Source organism: Alosa alosa, chromosome 3 (assembly GCF_017589495.1).
Source record: "Alosa alosa isolate M-15738 ecotype Scorff River chromosome 3, AALO_Geno_1.1, whole genome shotgun sequence".
Classification (NCBI taxonomy): Eukaryota; Metazoa; Chordata; class Actinopteri; order Clupeiformes; family Clupeidae; genus Alosa; species Alosa alosa.
The window spans coordinates 36941835-36964264 of NC_063191.1; the positions used below are offsets into that span (position 1 = coordinate 36941835).

General features: G+C 38.5%; 1 protein-coding gene across 1 annotated transcript in view; it reads right to left on the reverse strand.

Annotated features, from left to right (window-relative positions):
* LOC125291681 (heat shock 70 kDa protein 12A-like) overlaps positions 1–7631 on the reverse strand; it is a 28794-nt gene extending 21163 nt beyond the window's left edge. The window contains exon 1 of the mRNA XM_048238501.1: positions 7403–7631. Coding sequence (XP_048094458.1) covers positions 7403–7631 — 229 coding nt within the window. The remainder of the gene's footprint in view (positions 1–7402) is intronic.
* Positions 7632–22430: the final 14799 nt, after the last annotated feature.

Below are 22430 nucleotides of genomic sequence, written 5' to 3' on the forward strand. Positions count from 1 at the left end.
ATATTAAGTTTTTGTGGAATAGCTTTCACAAACATTAGCTATCATTTTCTAACTAGCAGTGTTAGCTCATAGATATGAGCATAGACTAACATGGTAAGCAAACATATCGCTAATTCCAAAGGATATTAGCGTTATAACATTAGTGTTGGTGAAAAGCCTGGTATGTGGATGCATGCACAGTAAGCATGATCAGGGCAATACGTTAACTTTTTGCAAAGTAACACCCGATTGCTACAGGGTTAAAAGTTTTGTAGCACCAGCCATAGAATCCTGTTTCATCAGAATAAAATCAATTCAAAATCATCAATTGTGGTTGGGATCTGGGGCTACTGCAACTGGATTGATAAAGGTCATGTAGTTGTAAAATCTCACCCGGCTACATTGTGTTTGAGAAAGAGCAAAAATCTATCAGTATGGTATGTTTGCCATATTTTGTTGTTGAATTTATAAAAAAAAAAAAATAATCCTATCCAGTTCCATGCAGTTCAACTTTTCAGCGGAATTATCAGAAAGAGAGGTCATGCTACTCGTCTTCAGTGTCAGCTGGCGAGAATGGTTATCCCCCCCCCCCTCCCCCACATTCTAAACCAATTGTATGCACCCGTATTGCTATGTAGCATGGTAATGGTATACACCATTTGAAAGCTTGGACTCTTGGGAATCCAAACATGACAACTTTTTCATGTACAATCTGTATAGTGCTTTACATTGTCAGATTAATCTTACTATGTCTCATAAATTTCATCAAAAATGCCCTCCTCTCCCTCTATCACCTTTGGTGCTTCCTATCTTCTAACTGCAGTGTATATCATAGCAATAAGTAGATTCAGCATATTGGGTCTGACATATTCACAGAATCCTTAAAATGGAATCTTCATTTTATCAATATTTGTTGTGCAGATGTATGTCCATCTTATACACCCCATTGAAGCAACAAAGAAAATGGAACAAAATGAGACTTTTGTGTAATTATTCCATATTTTTTGTGGTCATTCTATATCAGAAACCCTGACATACAATCCAAATAGTCTACAAGAAACTTCAAGTGTTATCTTTCATTTTGAGACCAAGATTATGCTTCTACACAAAAAGGGGTTCATATGAGCATTTGATTGTCAGTATGCATTTGGATAACAATAGTCCTATAGGGAGTTTCCATAGAGGGCATTTCACAACATGAGCATATCTTGGCCAAATAATGGTACCCACATTTTCATTCTATATTGATCTACTGTTTTACAGCTCCACAATACCTGGTGCTAGGGCTCAGTTGTGTTTCTAAAGTCATTATCAAGTGACCTAGGGTTGGGGAAATGTGGTCAGTTCAAGAAGATGCTTGTAATCAACAAAAAAAAATCTATATTCTAGCCTTTTGTAACTATGTGTCCAGTACAGTTATTCTGATTGTTTCCAAAGAAACTACAGTGTCTCTGTCTAACTACAGTGTCCAAAGAGGTCAAGCATTGGATAGGCCCAACTAGGTGGCCTCTGAAGCGGAAACGCTTGCAATTTCAGACAAAAATTTGAAATTGGTATTGAGAATGAAGCGGTTCATTTTTCTTATGCAGCATTGTAAGTCAGTTCATATATTTTTGAGTAAAATAAGAAGATGTGCTGAAGAGATTTTTGTTCCACTAAGATTAAATTCCGTTTAGTTCATATTTCTAAAGTTTTTAGATTAGAATATGTTCAACTTTATTGTCATTACGCGGGTGAAATATTATTTTCATCTAACCAGCGGTTCAAATGAACCCGACATGTCAAACATTTGCCAATATTTTGAGACGGTAAAAGCTGATTTACACTAGTTATTGCTTTCATGTGGCTGTTGAAATTTATATCACTGTCAATTAATACACCCATATTTCTAACAGTATACTTTGCTTTCAACCCTTTTGTGTGTCAAGGGTGTGGCTTGCACCCAAAGTCTTTCCTCCATTTTACCAAATATTATTACTTCCGTCTTGTTTGTTCAGCTGAAGAAAATTTTGGAACATCCATTTGTTCATTTACTCCAATACTGACGATTTCTAGGGAACCACATAGTCATTTTGGCTGACAGAGCTGTCTGAGAGTTTCAAGTGTTTTTGTAGTCTATCAAGCTGAACTCTGTTCTCTATCAAGTTAAGTTTCCCTCTATTTAGCCTTTCAGGGAAATTCCTGATGTTGAGTAGTAATTGAGCAGATGTAGAGCTGATTTTTAATCATTTACCTTTGAAAAAAGATGATTGAGAGAAGTTCAGGCATTTACATTTATTTGGGGAGTTTGTTAACTTCTTGACGGTTGAAAATAGAAAATAGTGTTATTTAACTTCTGCAGTGATGTTAGAAAGAAAGTCTATCTTCCTTTGCATGCGATCCAGAGGATTATACATGCAGACATCTAAACATATGGATCTCAATCTTTGGATCTAGAAGTTTGTATTTACATACATTTCTTTCAGTCTACCACTCTCTTTTTAGGAGTTTAACCGCTGGATTTTGCTTCCATGGTGCTTTTGTTTGTCCTTAACTTTCCTGAATTGTAATGGAGCAATGTCAAAGCCATAATGGTTTGCCATTTTGTCATCCAATTAGTCTTCTACCGTCTGAAAGTAGACTTGGCGCCTGTGAGTGCTTGCTTTCAAAGAGAGCCATTTATGATTCTCCTTTTTTTGTCATCATAGAAATGTTGGTTGGGAACATAGACATTATAAAGAACACAGAAATGATCGGGTAAGGTCAGGTCTTTAACAGTTGTAGAGACATTGAGGACTCTTTGTGATAACAAAGTCGAGGGGTATGGCTTAAGAGAGTGTGTTGGCCCCCTGTACATACATTCCTTTGGCATAATTGTTTTCAGGATTATCCACACGTAAATTTAGATCCTCTGATATCTAACCCACAAAGGGCTGACTGATAAGACAGTCAAACTCTATACAAAATGACTGACAGCATATCACCTAGCTCTTCAAGAAAGACTTTAGCTGAATGTTTTGGAAGACATGTAAATTGTCAATAATAAAATCTGAGGAGAAGGCTTGCAGTAATGTGTGCACACACAGGTATTCAAATGATGTAAGTCACCGATGATGACTACCCAGTTGGAAGGATTGGAGTGTGTTTTCTAATTTATTTATTTATTGGTGATGGTATGAACATATTGTATGTTTTTAAGGCTTGCTCATGTTTCCCAAGGCTTGTGCATTATTTTTCTGAGATACTACTCTAAAATGTTGCTAAATGACTCATTACATCATACTTAAAGAAACACATTGTTCACCTAAATTCTATGGTCTATGGCTATGAATCAAACATGAAAAAGATAATAGATAATAGCTTCTGCAAAGTTACTGCAATGACTTTGAAAAATAATTTTGTAAAACAACCAAGTGACAAGCACAAGATGCAATAGTGCTGGGAGCTTTCTCTGTAACATTCTCTATGCATTTGTAATGGTGGTAAGCAGAGAGTGTATTTTCATCACTCATTGACATGAACTTGAAAGCATGCAAGGTTTTGTGTGAAATGTCACTAAGTCAAATGTGCTGTAATATAGATAAAATAAAAGTGTTATTAGTGTTGACCACCTATCATGCAAGTTCATTTTTTTTTTCTTCTGCATATACACATGTGGCTACTCAGGCAAAATATTGTAAATCAAAGTGTTTTATTATTTACACTTACATAAAGAGCATGTTTTGCATAAGTATATTGATATGAATGCAAGATACTTTGATGTTTTGATATGAATGTGTTTTTAATATGAAGATGATTTAATGTTATCATTTATTGTACCTGCATTCATGTGTAGTATTGTGTATAATGTCACTGAAAGTGATTTTTCTCCCATATAATGATATAAATTTACTTATAGGAAAATATAAAATGAGGAGGTTGCACCAGTACATTGCTGAACAGCCAATACCTTGGTCTATAATGATGTACCTTCAGATTTTATAATTTCACAAACTTTTTATTTTCAAAATTAAAACCTGTTTTATACAAATTCCCAAGAATCAGTGAACTGTATTAGGGACCCTCACAGTCTGACCTCTGCATGATGGACCACAGAGATGAGTGTGGGGGGCACTCTAGGATGGCAAAAGTTATTTCAGGATCCATTAGCCTGTTGCTAACCGGCGTGAGCTTAACTCTTTTTTTGAAACGGATACTCTTGGTGTATGCGATTCGCCATCCTTGTAAATACAGGTCCAGAAACTCTTGACAAGTTATTGGTTTGACTGTCTTGAAATTTAGTTACTTTCGTACACACCTACCCGATGCTTTTTATGTCTTTATGTTACAACTCCCCCCTGAACTGTTATCAACCAATGAAACACTGTGAAAAACTAACATGCCTATGTAAGACACACCCCAAAAATGTCATCAATCACCCCTTAATTAAGCTATAAAATGAGAAAAAAATGCTATGTCCGCCATTTTGAAAAGAAAGTTTGTGCTCCGTTAAGTAAGTAAGTAAGTATTTATTTATATAGCACATTTTACATGCACAGGGTGCAACACAAAGAGTGCGGTAGGACTCGAATACATGCACTGCAAATTTGCCAGTGTGATGCTTGATTTACGTATAGGTCTTAGATTAGATTCAACTTGAATTGCTGGGTCTTAGATTAGATTCAACTTTATTGGCATTATGCAGAGTACAAGTACAAAGTTAGTGAAATGCAGTTTGCGTCTAACCAGAAGTGTAAAAAAAGCAGGAAAGTGCAATGTGATGTATAAATTATAGACGGACAGGACAAGAAATTGAAAAGAATAGCTGGTTTACAGAAGGTAAACCCAGAAGGTAAATATGTGCAGCGTATTAGCAGTAGGCCTATATAGCATATGAACAATGTATGAACAACATGTAGGCTACAGATATGTGCAATGAAGTAGCAGTAACTTTATAATAGAGAATACTATAGATGTATGCAGCTTATTTACAGAATATATTATAAGAAATGATTATAAGAAAACCATATAGACGGATATGCACAGTACTGTATGTACAGATATGTGCAGGAGGTTTGGACATCACTATGTCAAATAAAAAACGTAATGCTCAAATCGTGGATTGATCATGTCTTACGTTTCCCCAGTCTGCTATTTGTCCGGATAAACAGACCCCTCAGATTTTCCATCACTATGAGGTTATTGGAAATTGAACAATGCTCTATTAAAGGACGGAAACTGATTTCCGATGCGGTTTTCTGATCTAAACAAAAAAATGTGGGGATTCTCAAAGTATAAAACAAGATATATTGTCATTCAGAGATGTAAAATGATTAAAATCTCCAGAAAACAAAGTTGTGGAAACAGTTGAGTTGTCAAAAGAGAATAGCCTAAAATTACAACCTGAGGAGATTTATTTGACTAAAGGGGCCTTCGTAAGATCGTGGAGCAAATTTTTAGAGAACGGTGTGAGCAGAACTGTTGTTACAGTTTTTTTTTCCTTCCATTGCTTAAGCAGAATTTTGAAATTTCAAATTCAATTTTTTTTTTTTTTTTTAAACACAATTAACACACAGCCGCCACAGCCAAATAACAGAATCCCTCAGATCTTTTACAAAATGAAACACTTGTTTTAAAATGAAACTCTATTTTGTTGTCAAATCACAAACACACCAAATGATCCGATTACACTTGAATCATGTACACACAGTAATGTACACTGTAAAATCTGATGTGTTAACTATACAACTACACTTTAAACAATTTGGAAACCAATTGCCTGGAAAAGACAAGTAAAGGAACTTATCTATGTAAATTATACTAAGTAAGTAAGTCAAGTAAGTATTACTCAGTGCACATAAACATTTAAAAAAAAAAACATCTGACAATGTGAATCTGTCAATTTGATTGTGAATTCTGTTCAGAAATGAACGCACACAAGAATGCTTACAGAGCAATGATGAATGAATGAAATGCCCACCATTCCATGAAGAAAGTGTAACGTTATGGAAATGCGCCTTATTAGGCTTATTATTAAGGATTAAAGGAGAGAGTTTATTATTTTATACAGTTTATTATCACAAGTAGGAATGGATAAAATGTTGAAGGTCGCCAAATAATACTGTCGAACAGCAAGGCCTCACTATCTGCGGAAACACAGAGCATCAGACGCCTCAATCTCTAAACTGAAGAGTACACGTGAAACCTCACCAAATTCACACTAGAGGCTAGCTTTAGGCAAGTGCCAGACCATTCAAAAACAACCAGTCCCTTCAAAACAAGGTAGAATGCTACGTTTAGTGGAATTCCGTGTTCATTTTGGGGCTATAATGAGGGTTCGGTGCTATTTATAAAGAATGTGTGAGGCAGAAGACAATGACACAAGGAATCAGTAATACAAGGAATGTAACGACGCAGTCTTTTATTGACAACTGACATCCAATCTCAATATTAACTGTTGAATATAAAATGTTTGCTTTAGTTGAGGCTGATATGTCTACAGTAGGCCTATATACTCAAATACAATCTGGCTTTATGAAAAATCAGAAAAATTGATTATTAAAGATAGATTATGCAGATGCAGGCCTTAATATGCCTATAAACCCTATAGGGTATTTTACACAATCTAACATACATTTCTCATGCAACCCCTTACTCCAACATCACCTTCTGCACAAACTAAAAATGTGTATTAAAAGCCTGAGTTTCATACATGCAGGGTGCACACTCTGTAATGTTTGTGGTAAATCTTGTCATTATTTGAATGAAAACAGTTTAGCATTACATTCTATGTCAATGCAAAATTGTGAAAGTTAATGTGCTATATAAGGTGTATTAACAACTGGAATAATTACTTAATAATCTTTAAGTAAGCAAGCAAGTTAGTTTGAAGGTCAAGTTAGTTTGAATGACTACATTTTGTTGAATGTGTGTGTGTCTGTATACATGTACATATGGATGTGTGTGTGTGTGTGTTTGTGAGTGTGTGAGTAACAACAACTTTCGTATGAACTTACAACTCAGAATATTATACAATATACAGTACAACAAACTTTACCAAGTTAATTTACTTACTTTTTCTAAGACAACAGGTTTTCACAGTTTTTTAAGTAAAGTGAACTAATCACAATTTACACTGTAGCCTTTTCCTTATCCTCACCCACTTGACGAGAGAGTGTAAAGAAAGACGGCGGAGCTTCATTCTTCAGGCAACAAAAACACCTGATATACACGTTCTCATCATTTGTAGGTACAGAGCACCACACCGCAGATACTCTCTTCTCCCTCCGTTTTACCTTTCAAACAGTTACTGATGATTCCTTGACACGTTTTAAAGTCGTAAGATCTCAAAATGATGGGGTCCTTTGGAGGAGACCCCTCAATCTGTTCAGTCATAGTAGACTATAGGTCTACAGACTCAGTTGCCCCAATTGAAAATGAAAGTCGTAGCCTAAAATGATATTACACCATCTCTCTGTTCCTCCTAACTCGTTGGGAGGAGGATCTTGATATCTGGAGGTAAAAATGGGCTTCGGTTTTTTCCTTGCCGGAGCGTTCGCCAAGCCTTCGTCAGGTTTAGAAATCCTGTTTTGAGGAGTGACTGCTTCGCTAGACGGCCCCGCAACAGCATCCATATCAATAGTGAGCGCCTCTTCCTCACTGCCGCTAGCACTGCCGCTCATTCTCTCAGCCATGTTTGCTCTTTCTCTCTAGCTCTTTCTCTCTAGCTCTTTTATCCTCTCTGTGTTTACGAGCCTCTGCGCTTGATGGCCTAGCGTGTCTTAATGCTTAAAGAATACCTACGTTTGCAACATAGGCTACATGTATGTAAATCCTACACTACCCCTATTGTGCTTGAACTTTTCAATCGCATGCCATAAGGCTTAAAAGATAATTTTAAAAAGGTTGCCCGGGCCCGATTGCATCTGCTCCTTTTATCCTCTCTGTTTTTACGACCCTCGTCCTTGATGGCGCAGCGTGTCTTAATGCTTAAGGAATGTCTGTGTTTGCAACATAGGCTACATGTATGTAATCCTACACTACCCTCTATTGTGCTTGAACTTTCAATCACAGGCCATAAGGCTTAAAGGAGAATTTTAAAAAGGTTACCCGTGCCTGTTTGCATCTGCTCAGCCATTTTCACACAATGGCTAGCCTAGGTTTCACCTCTTATGCGCGCTGATGCTGCAGAGAAGGAGAATTTTAAAAAGGTTGCCCGGGGTTGCCTCTCTGTGTTTGCGAACCTCGTGCTTGATGACGTACCGTGTCTTAATGGTTAAGGAATGCCCCTACGTTTGCAACATACATGTGCATGTGCAAGTTCAACCCCTACCCCCTGCTGTGCCTGTACACTCAGCCTCTAACCTGGCCCACAGGCATTTTTGATTCCTCCCCATTTGTTTGATCACGCCCCCAAACCTTCCCGCTTTTTCAGTCAAACCGTCGGAGGGAGAAGACGTGCGACTAAGAGCTCCAGACTTCTCTCTCTCGCGCGCGCGCGCGGAGTCCCATCCCCGGGACTCTGCCTGCCTGCCTCTGCCCGCTACTAGGCCCAGGGAATCACATGGAATCCTAAGGAATCCCAAGCTCCCTGAGTTCAGAGCCCTCGCAAGCCATGCACGCCGCACAGGCCCCCAACACAAAAATTAACTGTTCAACACTGTGTCCTCTCACACTCAGGTTGTGCTTTACAGACTTTTATTTTAATTTCTTTTTATTTTTCAATAATACATTTAAAAAAAAATAAAAAATTACTTCTTTTATACATTTTAAAAAAAAGTCTAAACTTTTTACGGTTTCAAGGTACAAAGCAAAGTTACACCGATGTTGCTGAAAGTTCCAGAAAAACAAGAACGGTCCCCGCCCCTTCGTATGATTTCATAAGACACGCCTGCAGAAAGTAAGACCTCCCCATCATGACGTCATAAGATACGCCTACCTCACGTGATCAAGAATGATCTGGAAGGTAACGCCCCCCCTGAATCAGCGCATTTTTAATTTGACCTCTGACCTTAGTGGGAGGGCCCCCCATCCATCATCTTGACAGAAGGTGTATTTTATATCTCTCTCAGGTCAATCAGCTTAACCAATGAACAGTCCCTTATGTAGAACTCAACAGTCACCACCCATCTCCCTATGGGGTCAGGCACTGTCTTATTTAAAAACGAAGACAAAATGACTCATACACTTTTTTTTTTGAAAAGTGATTTTTGACAAGTACCAAAGCAACTCAAGAAAACTGTAAGCCATTGTTTTATTTGGCAGGCACTGTTGAATAAAACAACCTGTAGATAGATATATAACAAGTCTTTTTTCCTTCCCATTTAGATCTTCTCAAATAGCTCAACAATCAGTCCATGCACAGGATGAGGGGAAGAAAGATGTGTAAGTTATAGGACAGAATAAGCCAAAACGGGGCATTTACTGTTTGTTGACCTCACATCTTTACCCACCTGCCACCTGTATGTAAAGATCTTCTAGATCCCCTAAAAAGCATAGATGCCTTAAGGACATTGTAATATTTTTAGAGTTCATAATGACATTCAACTAGAAAATTGTTTTTTGGACATGTTTATTCTCTTCTCAAACTCAAAGGCTTGTTTTAAAATAGTTTGCACAAAATAAATACAAAAATAAAAATAAAGTGCCATTTTTTAATTGGAAAGGGCATATCAAGTGATTTCCGTTTTGGATTGTTTTTGCTTATCTGTTTAAGTCACACTGAACCGGAAGAAGCATGTGAACAAAAGTAAGTTATGAAAATGGTTATGGCTTCATGTCTTATCACTAACAATCAGTGATGTCAAATATTCATACGAATAAAGGTGCAGTCAGCGATTTTGCAGAAAGTCACGTTTGTTTGTGTTTATGTTTAAATTAACATTAACTCCATGCAAGGTTTCATTTCTTTGTTTCCAGTTTTTAAAACCTGGGCCCAGGCTGCCTACAGAGACTTTTTTTCTTTTTTTACTGAGTACTCACAGAATGGGCAGCCAGTGGTCCAGAAGAGAAAATTGATGATTGATGAATGTGACAAAAATGTAATGGGCTTGAAATAGCATAAAATCGCTGACTGCAACTTTAACATAATTGTGATGTCGACATTCTCATTTAGATGTATATCAAACATCCTCATTAACAATATATATTGTTAGGATATTGTAAAGTACAAAACACAGATCAGGAAGATATTCACATTGGTTGCGAATGATTAGCGTGTCCTGAACATAATAGGACAGAACAGTGCTGGTGCCTCCATGATTGAAATAAATGTGATAAAGTGCCCTCAAAACTGTTCTATTAGCTGACATTTACATGAGAAAACTGTTTTAGTGCCTTCGAGAGTGCCACTTCAAACAATAAGTTAGAAGAACGTGTCTTAATGAGTGCCCATGTTGTTAATGTAATGCATAAACCCTATAAAGTGCCTCTTAAAATGGTCTATACTTGGCGTTCCATGTGTGTGCCCTTCCTTTGGAAAAGGGTGCCATTATTGAGTGCCCGCTATGCTGCCCGTATACATGCCAGTGTTCCAAAGGGTGTCATTATTGAGTGCCCGCTATGCTGCCCGTATACATGCCAGTGTTCCAAAGGGTGGGATAAACTTGATGTTCCCTACAGGTGCTTTTCTGATGGAAAACAAAAATCATGCGTGCCCCTCAGATAGCACTGTGTCACTATGATGTGCCCTTGCAATGGGACAAATCCCAGTAAAATGAGATGTAGTTCCCTACAGTCAGGATTGAATTACTGATCGGGCCTACCGGGCTACTATGTAATTCACCCTTCATATCTTAAAAGGGACCCCTCAGTCAAATAAAGGATTATGTTGTGTGATATGCCTTAATTGGGCCCCTCAATCATACACCATGGATTATGTTCATCCCTGATATCTCCTCAGTCAAATAACAGAGGTCATGCTGTGTGATAATCTGTAATTGGCATAATGTTTCACAGCAAGATGCCTTAAATCTGTTGATGCCTGTGTCATATTTGTATATCTTAATCTGTCCATGTTTTTGCACAAAAATTGCCAGAAGTCATAATGTAAGGGTTACCAACTCACGAGGTTAGCCCTCCTCATATCTCCTCATATCTATGCCCAGGAGCCCAGTGGCTCATAATCTGTCCATGCTTGATTGTAGCTTTTTACGTGGGGTTGGGACCCCATGTCATGAGATAGGTGCCCAAACACCTCTCTTCCGATGATGAGTGACAGGTGACAGGTCGGAGAATGCGTGCGCTACACAAGTAGTGCGAAGGACGGAAGATGATTAATAACTGAATAAAAAGGCCTAGCCTAAATGAATAAAGAGTAAGGCAAAACAAAATAGCCTAGTAGCCTAATGAAACATAGGCCTATAGCCTACCTTTGCAACATTATTAAATTAATCTGTCACCATATGCCTAGGCTACGTTTGCAAAGAGGAGAACATTTTAATTTGATTCACAATGAAACGATATATTTCATTTACATGTTAACAATGAGTAGTTTTGGTTGTTGTTGGTGGCGTTATTTCATCCCTTTTATGAAATTGTTCCCTCGCGATTGGAAGCTCCTGTTGCGCATAGGCTACGCATTTCAAAACATTGCAACGTAAAATGCCACAAAAAAGCTGTTTATGAATAGGTCTTAGTGAGTTAGGAGTCCTCTCGACTTAAGCTGTCCCAGACTTATGTGCTACTTTTAGGTTTAAAATGCTTAGTGAATTACTTTTTTGTGAAAAATTAGGAGTCCTAAAGTTAGGAGTGACAATGCCCATTATTTTTAGGAGTTGCTCCTAAATTCACCAGTTAGGAGCTACTTTTAGCCTTAAAATTCTTTGTGAATATGGCCCCTGAATAAAAAGGCCTAGCCTAAATGAATCAAGGCAAAACAAATAGCCTAGTAGCCTAATGAAACATACGGATTGATGTAGTATCTTTGTAACATTATTAAATTATTCTGTTACTATGCCTACGTTTGCAAAAGAGAACATTTTAATTTGATTCACAATAATGTTACATTTAATTTACATGTTGACAATGATTAGCCTAGTTTTGGTTGTTGTTGGCGGCGTTATTGCATGTTAGTTATGCCTACAATGCAAAATTGCTTCCTCACGATTGGAAGCTCCTGTAGCTGCATAGGATTTCAAAACACAGCAAAATGCCGCAGGTTTGTGAATAGGTCTGTGAGTAAGGAGTCCTCTTGACTTCTTTTAAGCTGTCAGAGGTGGGAAGGTGTGATTTGTTGGGGGCAGGGCCGGATTAACTGGGCACAAATGTCTGATGGCCCCCCTTCCCCCCAGCCAACGTGAATCGGGTGGTTAGTTAATAGGCCTATCGTGAAGATTTTTGCTGCCATCTAAGGCACGAGCGCATCTGTGAGGCCAAGCCTCACCAAGTAGCTCGTTTGTTTACAACTAACATTCCATTTAATTAAACTGCTTTTAGGCTATGCCGAAATAGTTTTCAACATTTTGAATATTAGTGTCGGGTGAATTGAAATGTTCTCAAAGTAGCCTTATGGCTGAAAGCTGCTTGGGATCCCCCCCGTCAAGCAATATAACCATACAAACGCGCTTCCTGCACTCATTGTTTCAAAAGGAGTCATTTTGGCTTTGTCAGAACTGAAGAGCTGTGGACGGCATGGCACGGTATGCCCAATGAAAATAAATTAACGCAACACATCACAGACCCCGCTTCTCTCGCGTCAGTCACTGACATGAACGAAACACAGAACCCGCTTCTCTCACGGCAGTCACTGACAGTAACCTAGAATAAATGCATGGGGAAAAACACTTCCCCATGACAAAGACATCGTAAAACACTGAAAGTTAATATTTTGTCACTAGCAACATACATCTGTCCTTTGTCAAATGTATTATGTTAAGTAGCCTATGCGTAATTCTGCTTCATAAAGTTGTACAAATACATTTGCTTATTTCACAGAAAAATATAAATAGCCAGTTAGGGTCTACAATGCAGAGTTGGTAAGTTATGGTAGGCCAACTTGGAGTGAACATACAAACAGGGGAAATTATTTCTCTAGTAGCTGAGTAGCCTCAGGTGCGCACGTAGACATAAGGCCGAACATGCAAGCGCCAATGAATCGTGCTCTCACGACAATCACGCTGTTAAACTTAAATAGGTTAACATCACTCTAAGTTCGCCTTCAAGCAAGGAAAACGATAATTTGAAGACATCTGTTTCGTTGGAAGGGCAAGGGGTAGCAACAGGGCAACACAGAGACAGGCCCGATGGCAGGGCTGTTATGAGAGTATTAAAATATGGGATATTCTACGGGAAAACATTAAAACGGCAAGACAGCGGGGGAAAGTTAAAATACGTGATAAACACGGAAAAAGTTGGCATGCATTGTTTCGGTCCCCGTGCATTGAACAATTTCTAGCAGGCAAGAGAGGGTCATGCAACTTTTGACTAAAGCACTCAAAATTCCTCCGGTGGCACCTTCAATAAATAACGAACAGTCCCTAGATTGCTGCTGGGCTATTTGTCTTGGTTCATGTCTGTTAACAACTCATTGCCGTCAAACGCATATCTCGCGGTTGCATCCATTACAAACAAACATGCAATGTGAACGTCTAGGATTGGGGAGAGCACTAAATGCTCTACTGAATAAGCACGAAGTCAAACCTTTGAATTAAAAACACTCTTTAATAATAATAAAAAAATAAACCGCTAATGAAGTAAACTTGTGACCATAAAAAATCGTTTATCGCCTGTAACTCCTGTGATAACAGGACGTAACAGGAAGGCATTTGGCTGAGCAACGGAGGTTAATATGCTCTATATTTTGTCCAAATGATGTCTGTCTATCATCATTGCACTCGGAGAAAACCAGAATGTTTATTTTGTCCTGCGTTTCTTCTACGGCTGCAAACGGGATTCACTCGCAGTTAACCAAATATTTCTTTATTAGGGCAGGGCAGGCATTTCTGGCTATTAAATTATTTCTAAACCAGTCTGCTAAAGTCTGTAGTGAAGTCTGTGTAGGGTTTTCCAGGCTCTGTTTCTTTTTACGAGACACCCTGCTCACTTGAGCCATCTACCGGTTGTTTGGGTTGTTGCAGTGTCTCACTGGAAAAATACAAATTAAAGTCGCGTGATACCGCGTGATCCCACGCGCGGACCGCGAGTGAAGCTGGCCAAGTCGAAGCACTGCCCACTGTAATCGCTCTCAGGGACGCCCTCTGTTCGCTGGTTGGTCGGCTGCCCAACTGCCGAAGTAAACGAGCGTGAATCAACCTATTCCAGACGAAGACTGTAGGGAAAAGAAATCAACCGGAAATACGTAGACAGGCCAAGGCCAGGCTATGAAGTTGAACCTTTAGATGAAAAACACTCTTTAATAATAGGCCTTAGCCTGGCTAGCGCCACCACTTCTCAATGAGATGTGGTCTGGGAACCAAACGTTCATTTTCTCGTATTTGAAAAAAAATGCCCAGATCCGTTTATTGGGTGCCACGGATGTCTATCAAATGCGTCTGTGCATAGCTCATCATCGTCTTGCTTTCCCCCCTGTTCTGTGATTGGTTCCCTATCTCAGGCGAAAATTTGCTCCATGGTCTCCAGGCTGCCTTAGCAGCGTGAATCAAATCGCGCGCAAGGCAGCATGGGAACACCCAGGCTAAATAGGCCTACAATAAATAAATAAACCGCTATGACGTTTACTTTTGACCATCGGATTAATCGCCTGTAACTCCGTGATAACAGGAAAGTATTTGGCTGAGCAACGGAGGTTTATATGTTCTATGTTTTGTCCACATGATGTAGGCCTATGTCTAATCATTGTTGCACTCGAAGAAAACTGCAATGTTTCATTCGTTCTCCCTTTCAATCGTCCCGAGCGGTCGTTCTCTCTCCAAACTAACTTTATTCTCAAAATGTTGAGTTTAATGTTGACACGTCTAGATTAAAGTCAACATGATATTTCAACTTTATTCTCGAAATGTCGAGTTTAATGTCGACATGGCGACTTTAAAGTCGACATGTCGAGTTTAATCTTGTCATGGCAAAAAATATTTTCTTCTTCATGTGTGGCCCTAATACTCCGTCGTAGCCAACACTTTGCAAAGCAGGGACTGAACCAATTACTGCACTCTATCTACGACCATAGGCCCAGTCAGGAAGTGTAGCCTACGGTTCTGATCAAATTGTGAGTAGGCCTAGTGCAGAAGCAGCAGCAGGACAATTCAAGTCATCTGTTAAAAACACTTGACAGTAGACTACTACTTAACCTCAGTAACAACAGGTGAGTTGATGAGTTGGAACATTAATGCTAACTAGAAAAGCATTTCCTGAAGGAAATACAGTGCATGCAAAGTTGTTGCTGGGTTGGTTGCTAGGGTAATTATAGTGGTTGCTATGCTTTAAAGTGGTTGCTAGGCTGTTGCTAGGGTAATTATAGTGGTTGCTATGCTATAAAAGTGGTTGCTAGGTGGTTGCTAGGTTGTTGCTAGGCTATTGTTAAGGTAATTATAGTGGTTGCTATGCTATAAAATTGGTTGCTAGGTTGTTGCTAGGGTACTTAAGGCGGTTGCTAGGTAGTTGCTAGAGTACTTAAGTGGTTGCTATGCTGTTGCTAGGGTAATTATAGTGGTTGGTATGCTATAAAAGTGGTTGCTAGGTTGTTGCTAGGGTATTAAAGGTGGTTGCTTGGCTGTTGCTAGGATAATGATAGTGGTTCCTATGCTATAAAAGTGGTTGCTAGGTTGTTGCTAGGGTACTTAAGGTGGTTGCTAGGCTGTTGCTAGGGTAATTTTAGTGGTTGCTATGCTATAAAAGTGGTTGCTAGGTTGTTGCTAGGATATTTAAGGTGGTTGCTAGGCTGTTGCTAGGATAATGATAGTGGTTGCTATGCTATAAAAGTGGTTGCTAGGTTGTTGCTAGGGTCATTATAGTGGTTACCATGCTTTAAAATGTGTAAATAGTAAAATAAAGTAAGAATAGTTAAAAGTTATTGAAATTGGGAGAAATACAGAGAGGGATAGAGAAAATGAGGGAAAGTGAAGAAAAGGAAGTGAAAGAAAGTTGGGATGAGAAGTGAGCTATTCAGTTGAATGGAGAGGGACACAGAGAAGAGGTTCCATTCAAGTTGCTGCAGGCAGTCAGTGAGAGAGCACAGGTGCAGTTGATTGCATTCTATTTCCTTAATAGCCTATTATGATGTCATAAAGCCAATATTAAGTCTATGGAGATTTTAAGTTTAGTTAGTGGGTTTGATCCAGCAAGCCCACTATTGTTCTTCTTAAGTTTTCTTCTTATTATTATTATATCTTCCTATTTGCCCACTTTTTGGCCGAACTACTGCTCCTAGACCGTTTGAGCTATCGACGCAGTTCGAACTCGAAAAATTCAGGCCCGAACCGGTGTAACTTGCTTGTTACTTTCGTGTCACTGGCCCTTGTCGTTTTCGCGGTATTCCCGTTTTTCGGCGTTTTTGGGCCCCATTGAAATTAATGGCAGAATGTTCAAGGATTCTAATTCCGATTGTGACATCACAGCTCTAATTGTTTAAGCTTGCACCTGGCAGAGTTCTGAGCCATCTGGCAGAGCTCTAATGGGCTGGGCTGGGCTGTCTGTGTATATGAAGGTGTGTGCATGTAACTTTTGACCCGTATGTCCGATTTTCATAAATGAGGTACCGTTGGAATCCTCGAATGAAGCCCAGTTCAATGCCTTGCCAGCACCAGTTCTAAAGGTAATGTAAAAAAAGATTTGCACTCTGCCATCTTTTTGGTCAACTTTCAGGTACTGTTGGCTCTGTATGTTATTTAAAGCCGACCTAACGATGAGTCCCTTTATGACGGTGTGTTGCAATGCATTCTGGGTGCTGTGCTGTAATTAGAGTTAAAATAAATCGCTACCAAGGCTCCAAATAGCAACACACTTACACCGTAGCATAATGAGGGTATCTACATGTAAACCGAAGCATTGAGAACTGTGTAAGTCTACAGGCAGTTTATTAAAAAGAAAAACAGTACCGTTCACGTCTCGTTCACATATACAGACGGGCGCCATCTTGGGAAAACACAACTCTCTGGGATGTGGCGTAAATCTCGCGTGAAACCTTGTTGCCGGAACAGCAGGGAAGAGGCAACAGGATAGCAGCACGAACGATACAGACAGGATACACACGGAAGAACGAAGAACGAACCCTTTTGGTTTGATGGACGTCCTTATCAGTCTATGGTCTAACTTATGAACGTGTCGGGTCAACGTCAACAATAAGCAAGTTAGGCTAACGTAAACGTTAGCTATTTGCTGTTGTCATATGCAACCTATTAATGTTAGCTAACATGCTAGGCATTGAAAATGAATGCGTTAGCAATAGCCACTGCTTTTTTTGAGCTGACAAGCCCTGGAAATGCGTTAACGTAATCAGCCAAATTGACTCACTTGTTAAGACCCTTGGTATGGTGTTACAGCGATGTGGAGTCGAAATGTAAATTGTTAGTATGGTTTTAATGTGTAAACAGACCAACCGCGATTTTGCAATGAAGTGAATGGAGTCATTTTAGGTACTACTTTTACGAGGTCTGTAGTTCTGTCAAAATGTATCTTATCTTTGAACAGACTACATGGTTATCTTCCTTAGACTTCGTAGATGTAGTTACTACAATTTGGAGGCGAAATTCGAAGTGTAATATGGTTTTAATGTGTAAACAGAACAACCCGCGATTTTCTGAGCTAGAAAAAGGAAGTGAATGAATGAATAGTTACTGCTTTTCTGAGGGCTGGCGTTCTCATAAAATCGACGTAATCTTTGAAAAGACTACCTGGTTATCTTCCTTAGACTTCGTAGATGTAGTTACTACAATTTGGAGTCGAAATTCGAAGTGCAAATATGGTTTAAATGTGTAAACAAGACGCCTGATGTTTAATATATGTTAATGAATGGGCACAGTATTATTGTGTACAGTAATGGGCTATCAGTAGTAAGTAAACAGTTCATGTGTTATGCGATGTACATAAACTAGTAAACAACAGAAATGTTAAAAGCTGGTATTGTGTTTCCTGAATTCTTACATTCAGGCATTCAAATGAAATGTAATTAAATAGCATATATGTACTCTTATCAGTGTATGATGCTTGCATGAGGGAAACATCCCAAAACAACGGCACCCATATAATTGCTGTTGTTTTGAGAAGTACTTCTCATGCAAGCATCATGCAACAATGCAAAAACAATGAAACTAGTGTAGGCCTAATTATATTTTACATTAGTAAAGCAGTACTCTGATGTGCATGCTTTCACAAACTTTTGTGAACAATCTTAGCACTTTAAACATTGACTGTTTTGAAGTGCATGTATAGCAATATAGTATAAAAATAATAATTGTGATATTACAATTTGATAGGGGTTGGGAGGAGGGGGTGGGTTCATGTAGGTGGGCCCTATGACCCCAAAGTATGCCTTGACTGGGCCTCAGGTCAAAGAAGTTTGAGAAATGCTGATGTAGACGACAAAGCAGCAAGGAGGCGTCGTGTGATCATTTAAACAAGTTTATTTGTACTATTTGTTTATTTAGTACATTTCTGTGCAAACTTTGCCCGCACTTCAGTCACATTGTCAAATTGTCTTTTAAGAAAATGCAGTCCATTTTTCGGTTCCAGCAGCCAACAACCTCAGAACTGACCCTTCAGGCCTCTCAGGAGGCGCTGGCCTTTAACCGCAGCCAGAAGAGAGTCAGCAGAAATTTGATTGCCTTTAAAAAATCTGACTTAAAAATCTTAAACTGGCTGCATTACGTGATTATTTCTGAGATTCTGATACGTTTTTAACCATGACCTATACACAGTTCTGGTTTGAAAATGTATCTCTTAAAATAATCACTTTATGCAGTCAGCTGAAGATGGCTTACTAGCAACTAACTAATTACCCTAGCAACAACCTAGAAACCACCCCTGTAATGTCAACCTAGCGACCACCATAGCAACCAGCATAGCAACCATGTTATTTATGCGTTTTAGCTTATTGGATGTTGCGTTAATGCAGATAACTTTTGATCCGTGTGCCCGATTTTCATAAATGAGGTACCGTTGGAATCCTTGGATGAGGCCGAGTTCCATGCCACTGATCAAACCCACTCTTGCAGTTCCTCGGAACCGCAATTCTATTTTTTAATTTAATATGTCAAAAAGTAAAAGTCAGAACGAAAATTTGGTTCAAGAGCTACGCATCAACCATTGGTTTGAACCAAGTTTCTACGATAAGGGGTTCAAGCCAAATTAGGGCCTGGAAGAATAATAATAACTAGAAATGCAATTCCAAGGAATTACCAGTGCATGAAAATGCTAAAGTTGTGATGTAAAATATCATGTATAGTTAAAACAGATAATACAGAGATGGTTACTACGGTGATGCTAGGATAGACATGGTGGTTGCATAGCTTAATAAAAGTTGATAGTTTAAAAGTAGACTGTTTAAAAGCTGAATGTAGATAGTTTAAAAGTTGTTGATAGACAGTAGATAGTTTAAAAGTTGTTGATAGACAGCTAGTTTAATAGATAGTTTAATGATAGTTTAAAAGTAGACCGTTTAAAAGTTGAAGGTAAATAGTTTAAAAGTTGTTGACAGACTGGAAGTTGAATGAATGTTGATATTCAAATAGTTTAATGGCTGTGTATAGGTAGATATTTGACGATAACTGAAAGTTGGAATGACTCTAATGTTTGCTAGCAGTTATGCTAAGATTTGTAATTCTGCTAACCATGCTACTTAGCTAATGTTTTATAGCAGGGCTAGCAATGCTAACCTGTTAACCATGCTACTTAGCTAACGTTTTCTAGCAGTTTAATGAATGTTGATATTCAAATAGTTTAATGGCTGTGTATAGGTAGATATTTGACGATAACTGAAAGTTGGAATGACTCTAATGTTTGCTAGCAGTTATGCTAAGATTTGTAATTCTGCTAACCATGCTGCTTAGCTAATGTTTTATAGTAGTGCTAGCAATGCTTACCTGTTAACCATGCTACTTAGCTAAAGTTTTCTAGCAGTTTAATGAATGTTGATATTCAAATAGTTTAATGGCTGTGTATAGGTAGATATTTGACGATAACTGAAAGTTGGAATGACTCTAATGTTTGCTAGCAGTTATGCTAAGATTTGTAATTCTGCTAACCATGCTGCTTAGCTAATGTTTTATAGTAGTGCTAGCAATGCTAACCATGCTACTTAGCTAACTTAACTAACATTTTCTAGCAGTTTTGCTAAACATGCTAACTATGTTAGCAATGTTAACTATGTTAACCATGTGACTTAGTTAACCAAGCTTATCATTTTTAGTAGTTATGCTAACTATGCTAACTAACATGGTAAATATGTTAACCATGTTACTTAGCTAATCATTTTTAGCAGTTTTGCTAACTATGCTAACTAGCATGCTAACATGTTAGCATGTTAACTATGCTAACCATGTTACTTAGCTAACCTAGCTAATCATTTTTAGCAGTTTTGCTAATAATGTTAACAATGTTAGCAATGCTAACTTTGCTAACCATGCTAACTAGCTACAGTGGGTAGGAGTCATAGTTGATGAAAAGTGTTGACAGTTGATGACAAGTTAAAAGTTGTTGATAGACAGCTAGTGAATGTATATAGTTTAAAAGTTGAATGTAGATAGTTTAAAAGTTGTTGATAAACAGCTAGTTTAATAGATAGATAGTTTAATGATAGTTTAAAAGTAGACCGTTTAAAAGTTGAATGTAAAAAGTTCAGTAGTTTAATGGGTTACATTGTTTAACAGTGGATTATTGTAGTGAGGACTTTTATTTTGAAACAGTTTTTGGCAGAGGAAACAGTTGAATAGGATGTGTAGTGTTAATTGACCCAGATTGTATGCTTAAAGCCTGAGGCTGTAGGTGGCCTGAACACCTGCCATAGGATTCTAATTGCTTAACGGCCGTATTATGATGTCACAATCGGCAATGTTAAGACTATGGGGATTTTTAAAAAGTTTTTCTTTAATAGTTTAAAAAGTATAAAAGTTTAAAAGTTGAAAAGACAGCAGCTTGGTCCGTTTGAAGACCTACGTTACAAAGTTTGAACGAAGTTTCTAAGTTAAACTGTTCAAGAGAAATTGCGTACGGAAAAAGTGGTAAGCGGAAGAAGTTGTTGAAGTTGCCCTGTAAGAAGTTGTTGAAGTTTCATGCACTGTAATAATAAGTCGGAAGAAGCCCGTGGAATAACAATACAGTGCATTTGCATGCACTGTAATAATAAGATGTTAGAATGTGTCACGAACCATAGCAAAGTGAGCTGCGTTGGGCTGTCCTTGTTAGGTAGGCTCTGACATTGACGTGTGGGGCTGATCAAAAATAATCGGATGCCCGCGGTAACGCTGTTACCAAAATATTTTAATAAAATTCGGGTGAAATGCAAGCATATTAGGCACATATCTCCGGATGGCTTCAATAAAAGTAGGCTAATAGGGCCTAGCCTAGGCTACTACTACTACTAATTTGCTAACTGCGTGTGGTTCTTGCCATGGTTAGGCAGAGGCAGGCTGCTTTGCCTGAGTTCTTTGTTACATTGGTCCGGAACTGTTCATCGAGCAAGATGAAACGTTAATTGCGTGACAGAGCAGAAGTGGGGCTTTCCAACGAGACTAAACACTTGTCTGTGCGATCAAGTATGAAAATAAAAAAAAAATCATGAAATTAAATCCAATTGATTCATATTTACAGTTCTCCCGGGTCCGTGTATCATTCGTTCATTTGATATTCAATTGAGAATCCAAAATGAAAAAACAAAAAAAGGACTTGTTTTTTCATTATTTGTTTATGAATGTGATACAAACCAACAAATAATGTTTTGTTTTTCAGACTTTTGATTTCATGATCAGATCAAAAGTAGAATGTTTAAAAAACGGCCTCAAAACTGATTTTGATATTTATTTTTTCCGATTTCTGTGACCCGGAAATTATTTATTGACTTCCATTGCCAGCTGCTGCTTCTGTTTTGCAGTGTTAAATCAGACTAGGCCTACCAGACAATAGATTGACCATATTGTAGGCCTACAACTGCAAAGCCTTATCATATGCATGTTACATTCATGACATGAAAAGTAGAACTTATTGAACAAAAATGGCAAATTACGCAGTCGGCTAAACATTTTAAACTTGCGCAAAACGGCATGAACCCAGCAACAGTGCGTCGCATAACTTAAAACACAAACTGAAGCAACAGCTTGGACAATCCTACTGCAAAGCCTTTCCTTCCATAGGCATGCAACGTCTATGACATAAAAGTGGAATATGAACGCATTTCACACCTGACAATTAAACGGAGCTGCCGCCTGTTCGCGATTTGACTGTTTCTTGAGCTCTCAGAGCAGTGTTAATTGTGCGTCTTTTTCAGATGGTGAACATAGGCCTATAGTTGGACGGGCAGAACTGACAAGTAGACGGGCCTAGGCCTGCCTATGGCTCGATTTGAATTATTTGCTCTGTTTGTGAATGAAGTTGTAGCCCCTCTTACCGGG